Source organism: Barbus barbus (assembly GCF_936440315.1).
Source record: "Barbus barbus genome assembly, chromosome: 35".
Lineage (NCBI taxonomy): Eukaryota > Metazoa > Chordata > Actinopteri > Cypriniformes > Cyprinidae > Barbus > Barbus barbus.
This window is the reverse complement of record NC_136763.1, coordinates 28,259,210-28,282,813: the sequence shown is the minus strand read 5'-3', so window position 1 is coordinate 28,282,813 and position 23,604 is coordinate 28,259,210. Positions and strand designations below refer to the sequence as shown.

Genomic DNA, 23,604 nt, shown 5'->3' with positions numbered 1-23,604 from the left:
TTTAAACCTACTATCAGAGTGTTTCTGTGCTGCATGTGAAGTATTTCTGTCAGAGAATGCAGTGTATGGTAGTTCAGCAGCTGGCTAGTGTTTTACGTGAGTTAAATGTGTTGCCTTACAGCTGTCATAGTTAAATGAAAATGAGGGTTTTAAATAAAGGATGGTTTGTTTAGGGCAACGCTGGGCTTCAAGGTGCTCCTGGCCCTGCCGGAGAGGAAGGTAAGCGAGGACCCAGAGGAGAGCCCGGCGCTCTTGGACCCCTCGGGCCGCCTGGAGAGAGAGTAAGACACGGCTTCTTCATGTCTGACCTGATCTTTTCTACCTTCTATACGTGACCCATACGAGGAAATACAGTTATTCCGCTCTCTCAAGGACTGCCATCGGTTAGATGGGGCTGTTGTAGTTCTCTGAGATGAAGCTTTATACTGTATCGTGTTATAAATTAGATTAAATGAGGATGACATGTTTTCTGCAGGGAGCTCCTGGTAATCGAGGTTTTCCTGGACAAGATGGTCTGGCTGGACCAAAGGTGAGACATTTCACGTGTTCGAAATGCATAACACATACAGTCTTTCAGGAAAAATACAAGCATTTTACTGTTTAGAGATCATGAGTGAACAAGAAATTCTGTTAAATAAGTTCTGGCAGTGTGCCTGGAAGAGAAGTAAGGTTACTAGCAAATTAGTGACGAAGTAAAGTTTTGACAGCTATGTTTCTCATAGCACAGATGAAGAAAATGCATTTTGAAGGTCATTTTCGATGATTGACATCAGATAGTTAAAATACAACAATTTTACAGCAATTAACCAGATTGGATGTGTGAAGGTGGCTTTTGTCATCATGTCTGATATTGTTCTTCAGCCATATGCAAATCCGTGTCCTTCAGTCTCAACTGCATTTTACTACATTGCAAACCAAATTATTAGTTATCACGTGGTTATGAAATGCATGTTTTAGCTGATGAATTCGGCATGAATTGAGTTTCTGGTGTTGTGCTGCAGGGTGCTCCGGGCGAGCGTGGAGCTCCGGGAGTGTCGGGACCCAAGGGAGCCGGCGGAGATCCGGGCCGGCCTGGAGAACCGGGTCTGCCTGGTGCAAGGGTAAATCAGGACATCTGTCTGCAGTGTAAACAGTGTAAAGCGGTTTAATTCTGATTTTACACGCTTGTCATCATTTCATTACGCAGGGTCTGACGGGACGCGCAGGCGATGCTGGTCCACAGGGCAAAGCTGGTCCGTCTGTGAGTAAACACTGTTGTACACGACTATTATGCTTATATTTTGACTATATTTTTACAGACATATTTTGACTGTGTGCTTAATAGTGAATTTGACCATTACAATTATAATTTCTATTTATAATTTCAGCCAGTCTGCTCTTTAGATATCAGCCTTAGCCATTACAATGTACATGGGAAACATGTTCTGTGTGAACCAGCCCTTAGTCTGTTAAAAACATAATGTCTATTGTTTAGACACCAACAGACAGTCTTGAAGAGTCTCTGTGTGTTAGCAATGCACTGTGATACAAAAGAGCGAATGCAGTGTCCTGATTCTGTTTAAAATCTCAGGCCATGCTGCGTCTTATATACATATCATAGAGGGTCCTTGACTTCCTGCTTCCTGTCATGTGATCTCTCACGAAAGACTCGCAGTTAAAGAGTAACACACACGTGTTAAAGAGCTGTAGCTGTGTTTGTACCTTGAGTAACTGCAGTGCTCTGTTGAGGGTGTAGGGTGCTGCTGGTGAAGACGGCCGGCCGGGGCCCCCGGGCCCTCAGGGTGCTCGAGGTCAGCCGGGAGTGATGGGATTCCCTGGACCCAAGGGTGGCAATGTAAGCCATAAAACTCTTGTCCATACATATCTGTTTGTTTGTGTCATAGCAACCTGAATGTGTACATCACTGTTCTTTTTTGTTATTAATTGTATTATTATGTAAACACTTTTTCAAGTATTATTGCTCTGCATCTTAATGACTGTTTCACAAAATCATCACTGAAGGCATCTTCCTCTCGCTGCAGGGTGAGGCTGGGAAGGCCGGAGAGAAGGGACTCGCTGGAGCTCCTGGTTTGCGTGTAAGTTGCTCCACGATCCTCAACACATCTACACTGCCAAACGAAGCGGCCAGGGAGCAGCTTGACTGATCTTCAGAGCGACTGAGCTCTGGGCAGGATTGCTGCTGCTTGTCATTAGCGATGCCGAGCTCTCTTGGCAGCTTTCTTGGCAATTTCTTTCTTCCAGCACTAAAACGGTGGCTTGTTTTAAAGAAAACCGGACATTTGATCTTGTGTATTTGAGTCAACTTTATGATTTTTCTAAACATACATTTGGGTAAACGGTAATTTACAAAGTGGAAAATAGTACGTGAGATATTATAAAGAAAACATGCTGTTTCCAAAACTAGTAATTGGCTTTTATTTCAAGCACAGTGGACCATGTACAGTATTATTCTTACTTGAATGATTCTTTACATACTGTAACTAAAAAACAGTTGTTTGCCGGTGAATGGATGTAACTTGTTAATGTGCCAAAGTCTCTGTGTCACAGTGAATCAGATCTCTGAAACATGTTCAAGAGTTTAGTTTGAGGACTGAGCGAGCTCTTGTGTGTCAAACAGATGCTGAATGTCTTTATGTGTTGCACACTGCTCTGGTGTTCTCCTAGCATTCATTTTAAAAGACTTTTATTGGCCAGTTTGCATAGAATAAAAATGTGGTTTCTTTGTGGCTTCAGTTGCAGATGGATAGAGGAGATACTGGTACTGATACTGGTCCACAACTGATAAAGTCATTTGATAGATAAACAAACATCCAAAGCAACGGAGAAACACTTCCAGTTAGCTATAAGAGTTCAACACATTGCATAATGTCATGGAGAACTGAAAACACAGACCCTTGGCATTTTGACGCTTGATTCAGCTCAGATGTGTTGAGCATTATTATCCTAGAGTCTGAGATTCATGTTTTAACCATGTCAGGCAGTTTTTGATTGGTGAATGATTATCTCTGTGAAGTAGATAAATAAACTAAATAATCAGAGCCTCGACATAATTGACCTGCAGCACTACGAGGACACACCTGCATCACCATTTATGAAGAAAATGCTGCCACAATAGTAAATATAAGAGGCTAATCATACAGTGAGAGGCTGAGGCAAACCTCAGTGTTTTTCTCCAGAAGGTTTGAGGTGTTTTGCCAGTCATGTGCTGTCTGTCTGATGCTGAGATTAAGGTGGCATTACAATATGTAGACAACAAGAATTGGCACTAAGGCTCTTCTGAAGAAACGGTCGTCTCTGACACGCACAAACACCTTTCACACCTCCGCTTCAGTTCTCATCATATAGCACTCCTCACCGATGGAGTGACCGATGTCTGTGCTCTGCAGGGTCTGCCGGGAAAAGATGGCGAGACGGGCGCTGCCGGACCCCCTGGACCTGCTGTGAGTGTGTCTGCACATTACAAGTTTATGAGTGAGAGTCTAATGATGATGATGATGATGGTGGTGATGATGATGATGATGTTGACAGGGTCCTGCAGGAGAGAGAGGAGAGCAGGGTCAGCCCGGACCCTCTGGCTTCCAGGTGAGTTGCCATGCTAGTCTTATTCAGTGTTTAATATCACCCAATCAGCCTAATTACTTCACTTCTATTGGTTAAATCAGGTAAAAATAGCTCTATAAGCTAACAGTATCAGGTTGCCTCTTTTTACAGTGCAGAGTGTTTCGATCAGGTCTTTGTAAATTCACTGTCGTGGCTTGTTACTTAACAATTAACATTAACAATTCCAGCAGCAGCACTAAGATGAGAGATACACATTTATAAAAATCATTCTGTAAAGCTAATTATTCCCATCTGTCTGGGTGACTGTTGACATCGATCTGTGTATTCCTGTTGAACGTAGATGTTGTAATGCTTTGCATCAGTTTGAACCTCAGTATGATCTTGTTCTTGACAGCAAACCCATTGTGAGAAGATTCAAGATTTGTCTATACATTTAACAATTTATTTAATTTAATTATGAATGAATAAATGTAAACAATGTTAAATATAAAGTAGTACTTAATCTTCAACTTAATCTTCCTTTTCAGATGTAAATTATTTCTCAGGTGGGCATGAGATCATTTCAGGATTTACAGGCATTGATCAGTGATTTATTGCTGAAGTCATTTTCTTCCACTAACTTGAAGAAGATTCCCAGCTGAATTTCTTCATTCTACAGTTAATAGCGGACTATATTTTATGATGAATGAGCCAAGCAAATGATCTTTTACAGACATAATTTTTGTACAGATGTATCTGTGGTGCATCTTGACCAGGACATTTCTGAAAAAAAAAGATTTTTAATCTCCTGGATAAATATGGACAGTGAATAAAAAAATCATCATGTACAGTATGTGCCATCCCAGCAGGGCATTACATTATGATACCTGTAACAGTTTTATTATATGACATAATGAACAAATGAGTGACACTGAACTGCTACTGCGAGTTTTCTGAAGGAACTATCACTTAGGCTTCTGTTTGTTTCAGGGAATCATAAAGATCCTGTAATAATACTAAGATTAATGAAGGTTACAATGAACATCCTTTACATGGATCTATAGCTCTACAGCTAGTTGTGCTACTTGAAGATTTATTTATCAATACAACAATGAAAAGTTTAGTTTAATACCATGTTTGCATGTTATAGCGTTGTGAACAAACCATTTCTGTTGTTTGTAGGGTCTTCCCGGACCCCCAGGCCCTCCTGGTGAAGGCGGTAAACCTGGCGATCAGGTGAGAGGTCCTGAAGAAGCAGAAGAAACCTTGCTTTACATGTCATTCTGCTGGCTGCACACAGATGTGTAATAAACCTCTTGTCTGTCTTTGCTCACTCAGGGTGTTCCAGGAGAGGCTGGGGCCGCAGGGGCCACCGGACCACGCGTGAGTCTCAACCCGATGCTCTCTCTTCGGTTTGTAAGTGCATTGTATAGTATTCTTGTGTGTTAAAGTTCCCTGCGCCGCTCTTCCTCCGCAGGGTGAGCGGGGTTTCCCCGGAGAGAGAGGAGGAGTGGGGCCCCAGGGCCTCCAGGGGCCTCGAGGTCTTCCAGGAACTCCAGGAACTGATGGGCCCAAGGTGAGCAGACTAGTCAGTCCCCTACAGAAATACAGCAGTACAGATAAATGTACCATACTTAGGTCTCAAATCCTGACTCACTCATGTGTTTTATGATAACACATGCTACTGCCTTCACTTCATTAAAGCGTGCAGGTTAAATGTGATGAAGCCTGTAATGATCCGTAGGGTGGCGTTGGCCCGGGGGGAGCTCCTGGTGCTCAGGGGCCTCCGGGACTGCAGGGGATGCCTGGAGAGAGAGGCACGTCCGGCATTCCAGGACCAAAGGGGGACAGAGTAAGTGAGATTTATTCAGCTCCACCCTCTGTGAGACTAGGCCTGTGTCTTTATGAAATGAAGAGAAACTTACGTTTATAAAACTCTGTTGATCCGTTACCATACTGCTTGATTATGTGACATTCATTGACGAGCCAGCTGCTTTGTTTAGAAAATGTTAGAAAAGAACATGTTAGAAAAGCAGTAAAGTCATGCACTATTGCCATTTACTGCTGTGTGCAAACATTTGTGATACAGGTACTGTAATGGATATAAATCATAAGATCTGACAGTCTGTGTATCGCAGGGTGACAACGGTGAGAAAGGACCTGAAGGAGCTCCTGGGAAAGACGGCGCAAGAGTAAGAAGATTGAACATCTTTGGCCAGATTTACTAAGCAGGGCATATAAGCATTAGAGTGCAATTCCATAAAAGTGTTGATGGGAGGGAAAATTCTGCGTGGGTTTTACTGACAATGCACACATTAAAGAACACAGACACAGCAGATCCAGCGCAATCTACTGAGAGCAGCGCAAATTACCTCCTGCTTTAAGACATGCTTTTTTTGGGCATTAACTAATGGTGGAAATACCAGTAATTTAACGAGTGTAAATGTCAATTAATCGCGTTGCGTGATTCATTTGAATACTCTCCTCCCATAACTTTTCTGTCTGAAAAGGAAACGCCTACAAATGCATATTCAATAAAGTCATGTGCAAAAATAACTGTCCACGCTTTTTCAGCGCTAATTCTTCACTGCGCGTCTTTAGTAAATCCTGACAGTACTATTTTCATGGCAAAACACAGTTTGTGCTGGTGCAAGCTGTTAGTAAATCGGTCCCCTTGTTTTACTTTGTGTTGGTTTTTACATGTATGGTTGGCTGGTGATGAAGCACAGATCAATGTACTATCATCTATAGTGTGTGTGTACAGTATGTGTGCATGTGTTGCTCTTAAAGCTGCTTCTCAAACTACCGCTGAACAGTGAACTACGTATCTGATTTAGTTTACAAAAGAAATATGATGAAGCCAGACTTCTTGCGCAATCTTTGAGCCACTGGATGCCACTGGTCTACATGATATAACTAAACACATCAACCAAACCAATCCTGAATAGCATGTGTGTGTGTTGCAGTGTGTTAATTGTACGCAAAGGACATATGCTGCATGAATATACCAGCATAAGTTCAGTTCTGGATGAATGCGTGTGTGAATTCATCTATGACCCTGCAGCACAAAAGCAGTCATAAGTAGCACAGGTATATTTGTAGCAATAGCCAAAAATACTTTGTATGTAAAGTACATTGTATTTTTTATGCCAAAAATGATTAGGATATTAAGTAAAGATCATGTTCCATGAAGATATTTTGTAAGTTTAATACAGTAAATATATCAAAACTTAATTTCTGTTTAGTAATATGCATTGTTAAAAACTTAATTTGGACAACTTTAAAGGCGATTTTCTCAGTATTTTGATTTATTTTATTTTATTTGCACCCTCAGATTTCAAATAGATGTCCAAATATTGTCCTATCCTAACAACAAACCATACATCAATGGAAAGCTTATTGATTAAGCTTTTGAATTTCACAAAATTGACACTTATGACTGGTTTTGTGGTCCAGGGTCACATGTGGTTGTGTGTGTGATTTCAGTTGCAGAGTCTTGTAGGGATGTTAATGAGATCCTTTTTTAATCATACTACTGAAGTTTATGAACAGGAGTGCATGAGGAAGCTGCTTTGTGTCTTTTCAGGGTTTAACGGGTCCAATCGGTCCTCCTGGTCCTGCGGGACCCAACGGGGAAAAGGTACTAAAGTTATCAGTTTATTATCAGTTTGTTAATGTGTTGAATGTCTAATATTAATCATTACTACGCCGTACGTTCCTCAGGGAGAATCTGGACCTGCAGGACCGTCTGGAGCTGCTGGTACTCGTGGTGTTCCTGTGAGTCTCTCACAAATTATATCAGTGTTCAGAATAGTGAACTTTCTGCTTTCCATACTTCCCACATTGAAGTCAATATATTTTTGCACCTTGCGTATGTAACTCAATGCATGCAGTGATCTTCTGTTGCTCGAACTTTATACCGACCTCTGAATTTACATACGGAGAAGTTTTGTCTGTCATACAGTTTTGTTATTCTGTATCTCACTTACGATATACACCAGACATGATATGACATGCACCAGATCTCTGGATCATTTGGATCTGATATGTTTTTATAGGCTTTATACATATGTGCTTCTAGGAAAAGACTGTGACATGAGCATCCTCTATAATCTAAACGCTGTTTATTTGATCATTATTGTACATACAGTATAAAAATGTACTAGTATGATATAATAAAACTGAGGCTTAATGTTTTTGACAGGGTGACAGAGGAGAGACTGGACCTCCTGGTTCTGCTGGTTTTGCTGGTCCTCCTGTAAGTACAGCAATCACTGCAGCTCATCTTCACTCTTTCTTTATTTCTGAGGTGAAAAAGATGGAAAGATGGTGCAAATGGCTAAAAGTCAATGCTTATAATAGCTTGACCTCATTTATTTATTAAAACAAGAACTGAGATCTCAGTGATCAGTAAAAGAGAAGGTAGATGAGTTTGCTGTCTAATCATAAATGATGTAATGACATCAGCTCATTACCCAGAACAACCTTTGCTTGGCTGCAGCACGTCATATCACATGTGTTTAAAACTCTTCCTGTGACTGCACCAGTGATGCAGTGAGCTCTGACAGAGATACACTACAGCTTTATAACAACAACTCAGATTTGGGAAGACTGTGTTTGCGCAGTCAAAGTCCCTCTAAAGCAGGAGTGACAGGACTCGATCCTGGAGAGCATCTTCAGTGTTGAAGTTGATTCAGGAGCTGGAGCTGTGGGAATGGTTGCCAATTCTGTGAACTTATTTTGGAACACATTTAAGGAAATGCAGCGGAGGAAGAAGCTGAAAGGAGTTTTATTAAAATTCAAAATCAAGAACTAAAGTTCATACAGTCATGAATTGTACATCAAACCTGAAATTAATAGATTTAACATTTTAAAAGTGATATTAAGGATGGATAAACTGCCTTTGCATCTTGATTTATAACATAAAAATGTGTGAGTGTTGGAGCACTAACAGCACTAACATTGATTTGCTGATTGTTATTTGATTGATCTGGATATGTTAGGGTGCAGATGGACAGCCTGGCACTAAGGGAGAGCAGGGTGAAGGTGGACAGAAGGGTGATGCTGGTGCACCGGGCCCTCAGGGGCCTTCTGGAGCTCCAGGTCCTCAGGTAACATCAGCCCAATAAATCTGCTTTCCCGTCTCAAAACAACATTTGCCCTGTATTTCTTCACATTTTGTATTCCTGGTTTGGTTATAGGGACCGACTGGTGTGTCTGGACCAAAAGGGGCTCGCGGTGCTCAAGGACCTCCTGTAAGTACTTACAAAAGGGTATTCTTTGTAAATGTAGATCATGAAACTGAATGTTTATTTTTATGAATTTTATAGGGTGCCACAGGTTTCCCTGGAGCTGCTGGTAGAGTCGGACCTCCTGGTCCCAATGTAAGTAAAGCAATGGACCTGTTAATTTTGACTCACTTCAAAGGGTCATGAACTGAGAAAACAAAATTCCCTTGATCTTTTGAGATATAAGAGGTCATTGTACTATAAAAAACATCCTGTAAGTTTCAGAAATCAAAACTTTCTCATTAGTCTAAAACCGCTTATGTTGAAGCCGATCTGCCAAAACATCAGCTTGTGGAATGTTCTACTCTGATGTAATGGTGTGGATAAGCACCGCCTCTGCAGAAGAAGATCAACACCTGCTTCTACATCACTGCCTGTTTAGCCCCGCCCACCGATTCTACATCACTGCCTGTTTAGCTCTGCCCACCGATTCTACATCACTGCCTGTTTAGCTCTGCCCACCGATTCTACATCACTGCCTGTTTAGCTCTGCCCACCCATTCTACATCACTGCCTGTTTAGCTCTGCCCACCCATTCTACATCACTGCCTGTTTAGCCCTGCCCACCGATTCTACATCACTGCCTGTTTAGCTCTGCCCACCCATTCTACATCACTGCCTGTTTAGCTCTGCCCACCCATTCTACATCACTGCCTGTTTAGCTCTGCCCACCCATTCTACATCACTGCCTGTTTAGCCCCGCCCACCGATTCTACATCACTGCCTGTTTAGCTCTGCCCACCCATTCTACATCACTGCCTGTTTAGCTCTGCCCACCCATTCTACATCACTGCCTGTTTAGCTCTGCCCACCCATTCTACATCACTGCCTGTTTAGCTCTGCCCACCCATTCTACTTCACTGCCTGTTTAGCTCTGCCCACCGATTCTACATCACTGCCTGTTTAGCTCTGCCCACCCATTCTACATCACTGCCTGTTTAGCTCTGCCCACCCATTCTACATCACTGCCTGTTTAGCTCTGCCCACCCATTCTACATCACTGCCTGTTTAGCTCTGCCCACCCATTCTACATCACTGCCTGTTTAGCCCTGCCCACCGATTCTACATCACTGCCTGTTTAGCTCTGCCCACCCATTCTACATCACTGCCTGTTTAGCTCTGCCCACCCATTCTACATCACTGCCTGTTTAGCTCTGCCCACCGATTCTACATCACTGCCTGTTTAGCTCTGCCCACCCATTCTACATCACTGCCTGTTTAGCTCTGCCCACCCATTCTACATCACTGCCTGTTTAGCTCTGCCCACCCATTCTACATCACTGCCTGTTTAGCTCTGCCCACCGATTCTACATCACTGCCTGTTTAGCTCTGCCCACCCATTCTACATCACTGCCTGTTTAGCCCCGCCCACCGATTCTACATCACTGCATGTTTAGCTCCGCCCACCGATTATACATCACTGCCTGTTTAGCTCCGCCCACGATTCTACATCACTGCCTGTTTAGCCCAGGATAGAAAATAGCCTATTACTTCTAAATTATGTTTTTTGATGTAAAAATATTGATAACATTATAAGTGGACCTCAGAGAACAGTACAAAATAAAAAAACAATGGCAGTTCATGACCCCTTTAAGGAATAACTGCTCAGTACAAAAATGTACATCATTAATGCAGTGTGAAACATTTGATTAACGTAATGTGTGCCTCAGCCCAAATTACTAATGGTCAGCCGAAGCCTCTAGGTGCATAAATAGACAACCTGTTTCCAGTAGACAGATGTCCTTTCACATGCTGTGTCCTCCACACCTTTTCATTCATTCACGCCATTCTCAGGGTAACCCGGGTCCGGCTGGTCCTGCTGGTTCTCCTGGTAAAGACGGTCCTAAGGGTGTGCGCGGTGACGGTGGTCCTCCTGGAAGACCCGGGGACGCTGGCTTGCGTGGGCCGGCTGGGACTTCTGGAGAGAAGGGAGATCCTGGAGAAGATGGGCCTCATGTACGTAGTTTTACTGGCTCTCATTTAGCACAGCTGTTCATCAGTGTGAACATACAGCATTTACAGCTCAACACATAGTAAAGATAGCAACACTCTGAGTTTTCCTTAGAAATTTTAAATGCGAAGTCCGGACTCATTTTGTGATGAGTGTCTTATATGTGACCCTGGACCACAAAACCATAAGGGTCATAAGGGTACATTTTTTTAAAACTGAAATTTATACATAATCTGAAAGCTGAATAAATAATCTTTCCATTGATGTATGGTTTGTTAGGATCAATTTGAAAATCTGGAATCCGAGGGTGCAAATATTGAGAAAATCACCTTTAAAGTTGTTCAAATGAAGTTCTTAGCAATGCATATTACTAATCAAAAATGAAGTTTTGATATATTTATGGTAGGAAATTTACTAAATATCTTCATGGAACACGATCTTAATATCCTAATGATTTTTGTCATAAAAGGAAAATGTATAATTTTGAGCCATACAATGTATTGTTGTCTATTGCTACAAATATACCTGTGCTGCTGATGACTGCTTTTGTGCTCCAGGGTCACATATTATAAAGCATTTTTAGGTTCTATTGTCATTGTGGCTTTCACTTCTGTCCTGTTCCAGGGTCCGGATGGGCCTGCAGGTCCTCAGGGTCTGGCTGGTCAGCGTGGTATTGTTGGTCTTCCTGGACAGCGTGGTGAAAGAGGTTTCCCCGGCCTGCCTGGACCCTCTGTGAGTCTCCTCCGTCCCAGATAAACACACTAACATTTAGGATAGTAATGATGACAGTGACAGGAGACAGAGAAACCATTTCAGTCATAAGCTTTTTATCAGATTTTCCTTTAAGGTAAACTTTATGTAGTTATACTTTTCCAGCTTTTCAGTTTCCAGTGAATGTGACAAATAGATAAAAGCAGGAGGATGTTTTCCCATGTTTGATGATCCCTTGCAATGAAACTTTGATGTTAATGCATTAAAAAATTAAACATTAATCACAGAGACAAGCAGATTTCACAGTGTCACCAAAAATCACAACAGCATGACTAAAAATCAAAAGGCATATAATTTAATATGGGATTGATCATTTCTCAAATTGCACTTACAATTAAGAAATAGCAAAAGACAAAGAGTTTTAAACAGGCAAGTGCAGAGCTAATACAGGTGGCTCACGTTCATCTGATGATCCCCATCACAGGGTGAGCCTGGTAAACAAGGAGCTCCTGGAGGACCTGGAGACCGTGGACCCCCTGGACCTGTGGGGTCACCCGGTCTGACCGGACCCGCTGGGGAACCTGGGAGAGAGGTACGTTAAACCTGCCATGATCCTGGAGATTTACTTCACGTACAACACGTTCAATCAAACAGCGCTCAAACCAAGGAAAACATGCAAACTGCAGAGTTGTGGTCGCACCTAAATGATTTCATTCATTACATTCTGCACAAAACCAAATGTGAGAGTTGTATGTGCTTGATGTTACTTGCATTATATAACTCACTTTGAAATAAAATGGGGTGACCATATGTGCCATTTTTCCGGGATGCATGTGTGGATGATTCTAAGGGCCCGACGATTGGGGGGGCCCCCGAGGGGGAATCGTGATTTCTACCGAGGGGAACACTAGAGCCCTATGCTTGAACTGTTTTCGTATATCTATAGATTTTATGTTAGGCAAGTCGTGATGATTTGAGAAGGCTAAATTGATCCAACATGGCTATGATCAGCCTGCCGGTCTGCCGCTGGCCACTTGGTCGTTACTTTAAGAAAGAAAAAAACGTATTTAACGAACAAAAAAATGCTCCAAACGTTTTTCTAAATTAACTTAATTAAAAAAAAAAAAAAACGAAATATAATCACTTTGCCATTACATACAAAACTGAACTATTTTAATAGATGAAACAGTATAATCTGATTTGGGAGAAGGGGAAAAAGACGGGCTCGGGACCGACTCGGGCTGGTATTCTGTTAAACTCTCATATTGTTACCTTATAGACTCAAGAATACATCCATTCCAGACACGGAAGACGCTCGGATTTGAGTTTACAACATTTATATTACCAACCAAACATGTTAGAAGTACACACACATCTCCCAAAGACGACCCCCGGCTGGCCGACCATCGGTCTCTTTCTTTGTGTCAGACTTAACTTTGTTTGTTGTCGTCTTTTAAATAATGCCTCGAGTGGGCCTTGAGGAAGTTACCTGATGCAGCCCCTGAAGTGAGACACAGGAAACAGAAATACAGCAAAATAATAATAATAACGCGACTAAACGAGACGAAATAACATTATAACATTGTTTCGTCTCGTTTTGGTCAACGAAAATTAAGAGACATTTTAGCATAGTTTTTATTTTGTAAACCACATTTAGTCTCGTTTTTATTCGTCAACAATATTGCATTATATATTTAATTATAGTCATCGTCACATGATCAGCATTTACGTTGCATCTCGTCTCGTTTTCGTCATGTGATAAAGGTTCGTTGACGACGATATTTAGTCATAATTTTCATTGACGAAAGCAACACTAACTCCAAGACCTCAAATGGGTGTCAGATAAAAGAGACATTGCGACTGCAGTTTCAGGGCTCCAGGAACAGATTGGGAAACACTGTGCTGTGGAGACTGAATATTTGACAGAAAAAGTAGTACTTGCTCACACAAGTTATCGAGTGGCGATGACAGCCAGCAGACTTCAGTGTTTGTAAAGTGCTCCCATTTCCAATCGCAAAACTGTGCTTTGATCAGGACATGCTGAAAATCATTTGGCATGTTCCTGTCTAGGCTTGTCTGTGGATCTACATGGCTGTCGGAGCTTCATCTTTAACCCTCACAATGAGAGAGCTGTATCAGGGATTTTGTACCATCATCGCATTTCACCAGTTTAGAATGTACTCCATGATTAAATTTGTTCAGTTTCTTCAAAACTGCCCATTTTGTCCTGCACTTCAGAATGTAATTGTTAAAGCCTCTCTTCAGTCCAGCATTTTATTACCAGTAGCTACTAATCATGTCTTTGCTCCCTGCCTTATGGACAATTTCCTTTTTTTCAGATATTTATAGGTTCATTGCTTTGCTTTTCTGACATTCCTCATTCCCGAGTTCCCAGTTACCCCATCTAACCAAAGATTAATCTTTCTATAGGTTTCTGACACCAATTCAAACAATGGAGGTTGTATATTTCGGTTTAAATATGAAGATTTAAATAGGTTTACATATTTCTAATAAATATGTTTTGTGTGGGTTCAGCAGCAATCGTAGTGGTATGAAATGACATAATTGATATTTTTTGTATCAACAAAAGCTCTGCTCATGCTCACCTTTACACTCTTCGCATGATGGATTGGTGTGAACCAGCTATCCTTACAAAAGGGGAAGCATAATGCCTGTTAGAATTGACTGTTTGTAAGATTTAGCAAACAAACAGTGAACCAAACTGTAAAATGAACATTAACAGAATAACTGAATAGTCTAAACCACCACAAGCTATATCTCTATGACCAATTCCTGCTGGAGAGGAGAGGAGCCAAACCAAATGTAGATACAAAGAAGTGTTAACCACGTTAACAAAGTGTTAAGCGTTTACATTGTTAGGGTGCAAATGGCCATTTTGATGACAGAGAGTAATGAATGATTGAGCATTTCGTATGGACTTACTGCAAATTACAAGTGAACACACACACACACAGCAGTGAACACACACACAGCAGTGAACACACACACACACATACAGCAGTGAACACACACACAGCAGTGAACACACACACACACAGCAGTGAACACACACACAGCAGTGAACACACACACACACACACACAGCAGTGAACACACACACACACACACAGCAGTGAACACACACACAGCAGTGAACACACACACACACAGCAGTGAACACACACACACACACACACACAGCAGTGAACACACACACACAGTGAACACACACACACCCGGAGCAGTGGGCAGCCATTTATGCTGCAGCGCCCGGGGAGCAGTTGGGGGTTCGGTGTCTTGCTCAAGGGCACCTCAGTCGTGGTATTGAGGGTGGAGAGAGCGCTGGACATTCACTCCCCCCACCTACAATCCCTGCCGGCCGGAGACTCGAACCCACAACCTTTGGATTACGAGTCCGACTCTCTAACCATTAGGCCACGACTTCCCCAACAAACACTGTTTTCACACACTTACTGGTTCAGCAAAGTGATCTTATTCTGTAAATCTGAAAAAAAGAAAGAAAAAACACACGCACTGTAGAGCCCTGCATTTCGGCTTTTTTACACCTCTAGGGCTTCGGGCCAATTTCCACGTCATAGTTCAGACGCGGGCCGGGCCTCGGGCCTGTTTTTGGTTTCTCCTTATTTTTATACTTTAGACATCTATCGATTAGTGATGAAATAAATCGAGACCACGCGACTGAGAGCAGCTCGATGGTGTTTAGTGTCCTGCAGCAGCTGAAGAGTTCTGTGTTCAAATGCACACAACAGGCTAAAGCTTGCTGCAAAACCCCAGCAAACATAACCATGAATGTGTCTGCGGGAAATAGTAAGGAGAGATTTGAATTATTTACTAATAAACTAATGTTTTCTGAGTCTGTGTCTCAAGGATGAAGCTGCTGATCCTGACTCGCCGTCTCCTCATTAGATGCGCCTTTAGAGAGAAATGCATCTTTATTGATTATGATTAAGATTATAATAAAAGAGTTTTTGTTTTTGATTGTTTTATTTGGTTAAGTGATCATTTAAAGCTTTCTATAGATATATGTATCATGTCTGTGAGGCATGTATTCTCTGCTGAAGCGCTCCTGTTCAAGACGCAGAAAGCACATCATGTTTTCTTTGTTTTATAAAAGAACTACCTTTTGTTGGTATTGTGAGTGCACACAAATACAAGTAGACCCTTTACAGGTCCCAATGATGTATTACTCTTACCTTTATCAAACAAAAAAAGACGGTGTAGGCTATTTTAATTTGTTTCCACTGAAAGCAATGCAAGTGTTTGTTCTGGTGCCTCCATGTCCTGCAGAGCAGCTTTAGCTTCCACTCTCTGCACAAACTCAGATACATTATTATTATAGCGCAGGTTTAACGTTCAAACATTGTTATATGCTTAAACTGTTTTAGTATATCTATAGATTTTATAGGCAAGTCGTGATGATATGAGAAGGCTAAATTTATCAAACATAGGCTATGATCAGCTCATGCCGCTGGCCGCTCGGTCGTTACTTAAAAAAACAAAAACTTATAGACTATTTAACGAACAAAAATGCCCCAAACGTTTTTCTAAATTAACTTAATAAAAAAACAAAACGAAATATAGTAATTTTGCCATTACACACAAAACTGAACTATTTTAATAGCCGAAACAGTAAACTGTTTTAGGAGAAGGGGGAAAAAGACGGACTCGGGTCGGTTATTCTGATGAGCTGTCGGACGTGGGCCGGGCTAGGGCCTGAGCGTCTCGGGCCAGGGCCGGGCTAGGGCCTAAATTTGAGGCCCGTGCAGGGCTCTAACGCACTGTACCTAATTTTTGGAAAATACAAGGCCATTTTCCATTTCCATCAATCTAGTTGAACAAGCTCAGGGTTACAGGACTGGTTTTTAACTGATAAAACCAAACCAATATAAACCATCTGTACTGTTTGCCAACAAACATGAAAACCAATAAACAAATTTGTTAAAAAAAATAACAATATTAGAAAAAATAACAAATAGAGATCAGATGCTTTTCTTGTACACAGTTGCTTGTTGTCTTGAAACTGACATTAATCAACATATGCATACATGCTGTACATAAAGCACTCACAGCGAGTTCAATATTAGATTTGTTTTGCAGGGCAATCCCGGATCTGATGGTCCTCCTGGCCGAGATGGTTCTGCAGGAATAAAGGTGGGCATCAAAGATGATTGTGTTTATCCATATGCTTTCTCATTATAAGGCCTCCACAGACATGCTTTCATTAAGCTGTTATCATTGTTGTATGGTCTGAGCTGTGCTTGCTGACTCTCTGCATCACTATGTTCTGTTCAGGGTGACCGAGGAGACACTGGACCCGTGGGCGCTCCTGGTGCTCCGGGTGGAACTGGTGCTCCCGGCCCGGTCGGACCCACCGGCAAACAGGGAGACAGAGGACAGGCCGTGAGTACAGATTCCTAGAGATCTGAAGAGCACTGAAGAAAATGACCAAACATTAGTTATTAATCTGTAACACTGTGTAAGGAAAATGGTATTTATTATTCATGTTGTTGAAGGGTATTATTTAAAGGATTTGTATTTATTTTTTTACCACAAATGGTCTCAGTTTGAAATGAATGAAAGCTATTTAAATAAATAAATAAATAAATTTGATTAAACCAGTTAACAGGCTGGAAAATTTGTCAACTAAATTGACTTTATCAGTGATTTTAGTGTACTTTAATTTCATTTATTTAATTTATTCATTTAGCTGACGCTTTTATCCAAAGCGACTTACAATTGCTATATATGTCAGAGGTCGCACGCCTCTGGAGCAACTAGGGGTTAAGTGTCTTGCTCAGGGACACATTGGTGTCTCACAGTGGATTCGAACCCGGGTCTCTCACACCAAAGGCATGTGTCTTATCCACTGCGCCATCACCACCCCTTTAATGTACTAAAAATGCTATAAACACATCAGTCAGAACTGTTGAGACAGTCCAAGCTATTTTAGTTGAATTTCCCTTAAAATGTGTTGCATCTGGAAAGTGGTATAGCTGGATGGGATTATGTCTCAAAGCTGCCATTAATACATAGTAAAAGCATGGAAAGCATAGGCATGTCCAAAAATACACTGGAAATGACAAGACAGGAAAAAAGGATTTCTGATTTACAATAGATGATTTTAAGCCAAAAGATGACATTTTATATAGAACGCACTTGACACTCATTGCTTTTAACTGTAGGGACCCCAAGGACCTGCTGGAGCTTTGGGCCCTGCTGGAGCTCGGGGAATGCCTGTGAGTACTTCTTTTGCCATACATGACTCGATTCTGCTTTCAATAGTCAATGTGTGAATTTATGCACAAAAATGCATAAATTGTAGACTGAAAGAGTTGCAATGCTCATGTCCATTAATCACAGGGCCCACAAGGCCCACGTGGAGATAAGGGAGAGGCTGGCGATTCAGGTGAGAGAGGACAGAAAGGACACAGAGGATTCACCGGTCTTCAGGGTCTGCCTGGGCCTCCTGTAAGTTGCTGTTTCTTTGTGACATATTCAGCTAAAGCATTATATATGCATATACTGAGGTAAGATGTAATAACACAAAAACACCTGTCCTCCACACACAGGGCCAACCTGGTGACCAAGGTGCTTCTGGACCTTCTGGACCCGGTGGAGCAAGAGTATGTAGCCAGGAGCATTATTACTGCATCTGTATTTGCCAGGGTGTCAAACCCTGCTGTGTTTAGCTCCAATCTTAATCAAACACAAGGGGCCTCATTTATAAAATCTCATTTTACAGTGTGTGTACGCTAAAACCCACAGCGATGTTCGTCTTTGACATGGAAAAGCGCCACGTCAGGGTTTAGGCAGATGCTCACACTTTTCCTTGTGGGTTTTTAGAATGGTTTCTATCCAAAATTATATAAATGAGGCCCAAAAATAGCTTGAAAGCCACAGGCAAGTGTGTTGGAGCAGGTTAGAACTAAACTCTGGAGGCCCTACAGGAGCAGGATTGGACACCCTCAGATCATGCAAACAGGTGATGTTGTGCTGAGACTCAGACTTCTCGCTCTTTCCAGGGACCCCCAGGCCCTGTTGGTCCAGCTGGAAAAGATGGTGCAAATGGTTTCCCTGGACCCATCGGACCCCCTGGACCTCGCGGCCGTTCTGGAGAGACTGGGCCATCCGTGAGTAGCAAGATTAAACTTATACAGCGCTATCCCCAACGATTCACATTTTCTATGTCCCCCTAGTTCAACACACCTAAATCAACTCATCAGCCGGTTAATAGAGGCTCCGCGGCCTGAAATGAGCGTCAGATGAAGGAGACGTTCAAAATGTGTACTGTTGGGGGTAGAGTTCGACCGATAGGGGATTTTGCCAATACCAATAGCTTGGTTGGACCATACTGACCGATACCGATTAATCAACCGATAGTTTTTAAAATGTATACTGAATGAAAACTAAAATAGTGCTTTGCTATTTAAAAAAAAAAATAGCACTGAACCATACTTTTGTAAATGAATAAAAAAATGTATATTAATTATTATATTGATCAAGTTAGTTCACAGTTTATTACCTAATGTTAACAGAAGAAACTTTAAAATTAAAAAATGTATTAGTAATAGTAAATGTTGAAATTACCACACTCTAAAATGGAACAATACTTATACAAATGGACTCTTATTGTAACGTGTTACCATTTCATTTCAACAGTCATGCTTAAAGATGGACATTCTTAAATATCTACACAAAGGCCACAGCACTGAAATTACAAATGGATATTGTATGTATACTACACACTTTATTTGCTTCTATTTTAGAACACTTGATGATTATCTAATCAAAATAACAAAATATGTTAGTTACACACCGGGCAAAAGCACATTGCTGTGTTTAAGACAACAGGTTTACACAAACCGGATGCATCGCATTCTAAAACAACAGTCTAAAACAGTTGATTTAATACCAAATGGATAAAAGTTTACTTCAAGAATAAATCATGTGGCATAGATGAGTTTGAAGTTCAAAGAGAAAGCGCAAACTATATTATAGCTCTCTGTATTAGAGCCACAGAAAGAAATGTTTCACTGAAAAATGCACATTACACAATTGTACAGCCTAGGTTAAAGTCATTATTTACATTAACAATGATTTAGGACAAATATTAATTTAATGGGAATCTATGTGAATAGCGCTCTGTGGCGCAGCAGGATTTTCAGTCGGCTGCATTTACATGCACGTCTGAAGTTTCCCGCTCTCTGTTTTGACACGTGATGCTGCGCTGCACTGAACAAACAAAACGAGGTGTCAGTAATTTCCACCTCTAGAGGCCGTTCTCGTTCTGTATAATGACAGTGGACCTCCTCAGCCACTCCAGCAACGGACGCAACCCGGAATACTATCGGCATGGATTTTTGCCGATAACCAATCAACTATCGGTGCCGATTAATCAGCAAAACCAAAACATTGAGCGACCTCTAGATGGGGGTACTCTAGGACCAGGATTGAAATGCTGGTTTTAAAAATTCTGATTAAAAAAAGTCTGCTGAAATGTAAGGCTGTTAGTTTAACAGCAGATCAGTTCATACGCTGCTTCTCCTCAGGGCCCCCCAGGAAATCCTGGTCCCCCTGGTCTTCCTGGCCCCCCGGGGCCCGGCATCGACATGTCTGCTTTCGCTGGTCTGTCTCATCCTGAGAAGGGTCTTGACCCCTTGAGGTACATGAGGGCAGACCAGGCCGCCGAAGGTGACCACCAGCATGATGCAGAGGTGGATGCCAATCTGAAATCCCTGAACAACCAGATGGAGAACATCCGCAGTCCTGACGGCACGAAGAAGAGTCCGGCCCGGACCTGCAGAGACCTGAAGCTCTGCCACCCCGACTGGAAGAGCGGTGAGTTTGCCCCGCAGGCATGTTTGAGCAGGGCTCATGTTCAATTCAATTCAAGTTTATTTGTATAGTGCCTTTTACGATACAAATCGTTGCAAAGCAGCTCTACAGGAATTTAAGTTTCCACAATATATTTATATATTGCAGAACCTTAATATGTTTAACTTATGGCAAAATTTGGTAAATTCTGTATGTTGTCTGAGTATTGGCATTCTCTGAGATCCTCTGAGGGGTTGGCATCATCTTTTCTCAGGTGTTCGGTCATCTCAGATCATTTAAGGGTTGGATCCAGACTGAAGCTTCTGTCATGCCTAGTTACCACAGGATGTTAATCAACAGAGAAACAAATAGAGACATAATTAGCGTAGCTGCTGTTCCATCTAAGCAAAAATGATTTGTTCAACCCAAGCTAAAGAACAATAATAATGTACATTTGATCAGATATAACTGCAGTACAAGATTATAAGATGCATTATGTGAATGCTTGGCTAAAGAGATGTGTCTTTAATCTAGATTTAAACAGAGAGAGTGTGTCTGAACCCCGAACGTTATCAGGAAGGCTATTCCAGAGTTTGGGAGCCAAATGTGAAAAAGCTCTACCTCCTTTAGTGGACTTTGCTATCCTAGGTACTACCAAAAGTCCAGAGTTTTGCGACCTTAGGGACCGGGTTGGATTGTAGCGTGGTAGAAGACAAGTTAGGTACGCAGGTGCTAAACCATTTAGGGCCTTATAGGCAAGTAATAATATTTTGTAAATGATACGGAACTGAATAGGTAGCCAGTGCAGAGACTGTAAGATTGGGGTAATATGATCATATTTTCTTGATCTGATAAGAACTCTAGCCGCTGCATTTTGGACTATCTGTAGCTTGTTTATTGAAGATGCAGGACAACCAGCTAGCAGTGCATTACAATAGTCCAGTCTAGAGGTCATGAATGCATGAACTAGCTTTTCTGCATCAGAAACAGGTAGCATGCTTCGAAGCTTAGCAATGTTCCTGAGATGGAAGAATGCTGTTTTTGTAACATGGGAAATATGATTTTTAAAGGACAAGTTGCTGTCTAATATAACACCCAGATTTTTGACTTTAGAGGACGTAACAGTGCATCCGTCTAGTTGCAAATTATAATCCACGAGATTCTGTGTACTGTTTTTTGGTCCAATAAGTAATATCTCTGTCTTATCTGAATTTAGTAGGAGGAAATTATTGGTCATCCAATCTTTTATATTTTTTACACAATCTATTAGCTTAGATAGTTTAGAAGTTTCATCTGGTCTTGTTGAGATATATAGTCGAGTATCATCAGCATAACAATGAAAACTAATCCCGTATTTTCTAATAATATTACCAAGAGGCAACATGTATATTGAAAGTAGCAGAGGACCTAGGACTGATCCTTGTGGTACTCCATACTTTACTGGTGATAATTGAGATGACTCTCCATTTAAATGAACAAAGTGGTAGCGATCGGACAGGTAGGATCTAAACCATCTTAAAGCCTGCCCTTGAATACCAGTATAGTTTTGTAATCGATCTATGAGTATGTCATGGTCTATAGTGTCGAACGCAGCACTAAGATCAAGTAATACTAGCAATGAGGTGCAGCCTTGATCTGAAGCAAGTAGTAAGTCATTCGTAATTTTAACAAGTGCAGTTTCTGTACTATGATTGGGCCTGAAACCTGATTGAAATTCTTCATAGAGATCATTTTTTTGCAAAAAGGAGCACAATTGAGCACACACAACTTTTTCTAAAATTTTAGACAGAAACAGAAGATTTGAAATGGGTCTGTAATTTGCCAGTTCATTAGAATATAGTTGTGGTTTCTTAATAAGAGGCTTAATAACCGCCATCTTGAATGGTTTTGGGACATGACCTAAAGATAACGATGAGTTAATAATATTGAGAAGCGGTTCTTCTGCTACAGGTAACAACTCTTTCAGTAGTTTAGTGGGTACAGGATCTAATGAAGAGTGAAGTGACATTCAGCCAAGTATGGTGACCCATACTCGGAATTCGTGCTCTGCATTTAACCCATCCAACGTGCACACACACACACACAGCAGTGAACACACACACTGTGAACATACACCCGGAGCAGTGGGCAGCATTTATGCAGTTGGGGGTTCGGTGTCTTGCTCAAGGGCACCTCAGTCGTGGTATTGAGGGTGGAGAGAGCGCTGGACATTCCCTCCCCCCACCTACAATCCCTGCCGGCCCGAGACTCGAACCCACAACCTTTGGATTACGAGTCCAACTCTCTAACCATTAGGCCACGACTTCCCGTATTTATAACATGTTGTTGGTTAACACACTAATTAACATGTTGTTGGTTTAGATGCACTGATAAGTTTATTTAGCTCTTCCTGTCCTATAGTTGTAAAGCACGGCAGTTTTTCTTTGGGTGTGATGAATGAAGCTGAAATACTAGACGCAGTAGAATCTACATTTGTTATTGTATTTCTGATGCTATCCGTCTGTTTATTTGTTAATCTAGCCACTGTGCTAAATAAGAACCTTGGATTGTTTTAGTTATTATCTATGAGTTTGTGGATATGCTCTACCCTGGCAGCTTTTAGAGCCTGTCTATAGCTGGACAAACTGTTTTTCCACGCAATTCTAAAAACTTCTAATTTAGTTTTTCTCCATTTGCGCTCAAGATTACGAGTTTCTTTCTTGAGAGAATGAGTATAACTGTTGTACCATGGCGCAGTACATTTTTCTCTAACCTTTTTCAATTTGAGGGGGGCAACAGCTTCTAATGTATTAGAGAAGATAGTGCCCATGTTGCTAGTCATTTCGTCTAGTTCATGCGTATTTATGGGTACACAGAGCAGTTGAGATAAATCAGGCAGGTTATTTGTGAATCTGTCTTTGGTGGCTGGAACAATAGTTCTGCCCAGACGATAACGCGGAGCCATATAATTAATATCAGTAATACACAGCATGCACGATACAATGAAATGATCAGTAACATCATCACTTTGAGGTACGATATCTATATCGGTAAGATCAATTCCATGCGATATAATTAAATCTAGCGTATGATTAAAGCGATGAGTGGGCCCGGTGACGTTTTGCTTGACTCCAAAAGTTTATTAGGTCAGTAAACGCAAGTCCTAACGCATCATTTGTATTATCAACGTGAATGTTAAAATCTCCGACAATTAGCAGTTTATCAACATTAACCAATAGATCTGAGAGGAAATCTGCAAATTCTTTTAGGAAATCTGTATATGGCCCTGGCGGTCTATAC

At 41.4% G+C, this 23,604-nt stretch overlaps 1 protein-coding gene across 2 annotated transcripts in view; it reads left to right on the top strand.

The window, feature by feature from the left end:
* The window catches only part of LOC306855281 (uncharacterized protein), a 50,311-nt gene that overhangs the window by 21,898 nt on the left and 4,809 nt on the right, over positions 1-23,604 (top strand). For both annotated transcript variants that reach the window (XM_079393852.1, XM_079393851.1), the window contains 29 exons: positions 174-281; positions 476-529; positions 1,002-1,100; positions 1,187-1,240; positions 1,736-1,834; positions 2,022-2,075; positions 3,387-3,440; positions 3,529-3,582; positions 4,723-4,776; positions 4,879-4,923; positions 5,018-5,116; positions 5,285-5,392; positions 5,679-5,732; positions 7,127-7,180; positions 7,264-7,317; positions 7,745-7,798; positions 8,544-8,651; positions 8,742-8,795; positions 8,871-8,924; positions 10,623-10,784; positions 11,404-11,511; positions 11,975-12,082; positions 16,609-16,662; positions 16,804-16,911; positions 17,694-17,747; positions 17,872-17,979; positions 18,081-18,134; positions 18,534-18,641; positions 20,061-20,349. In XM_079393852.1, the coding sequence (XP_079249978.1) occupies positions 174-281; positions 476-529; positions 1,002-1,100; positions 1,187-1,240; positions 1,736-1,834; positions 2,022-2,075; positions 3,387-3,440; positions 3,529-3,582; positions 4,723-4,776; positions 4,879-4,923; positions 5,018-5,116; positions 5,285-5,392; positions 5,679-5,732; positions 7,127-7,180; positions 7,264-7,317; positions 7,745-7,798; positions 8,544-8,651; positions 8,742-8,795; positions 8,871-8,924; positions 10,623-10,784; positions 11,404-11,511; positions 11,975-12,082; positions 16,609-16,662; positions 16,804-16,911; positions 17,694-17,747; positions 17,872-17,979; positions 18,081-18,134; positions 18,534-18,641; positions 20,061-20,349 (2,467 nt within the window). The remainder of the gene's footprint in view (positions 1-173; positions 282-475; positions 530-1,001; positions 1,101-1,186; positions 1,241-1,735; positions 1,835-2,021; positions 2,076-3,386; positions 3,441-3,528; positions 3,583-4,722; positions 4,777-4,878; positions 4,924-5,017; positions 5,117-5,284; positions 5,393-5,678; positions 5,733-7,126; positions 7,181-7,263; positions 7,318-7,744; positions 7,799-8,543; positions 8,652-8,741; positions 8,796-8,870; positions 8,925-10,622; positions 10,785-11,403; positions 11,512-11,974; positions 12,083-16,608; positions 16,663-16,803; positions 16,912-17,693; positions 17,748-17,871; positions 17,980-18,080; positions 18,135-18,533; positions 18,642-20,060; positions 20,350-23,604) is intronic.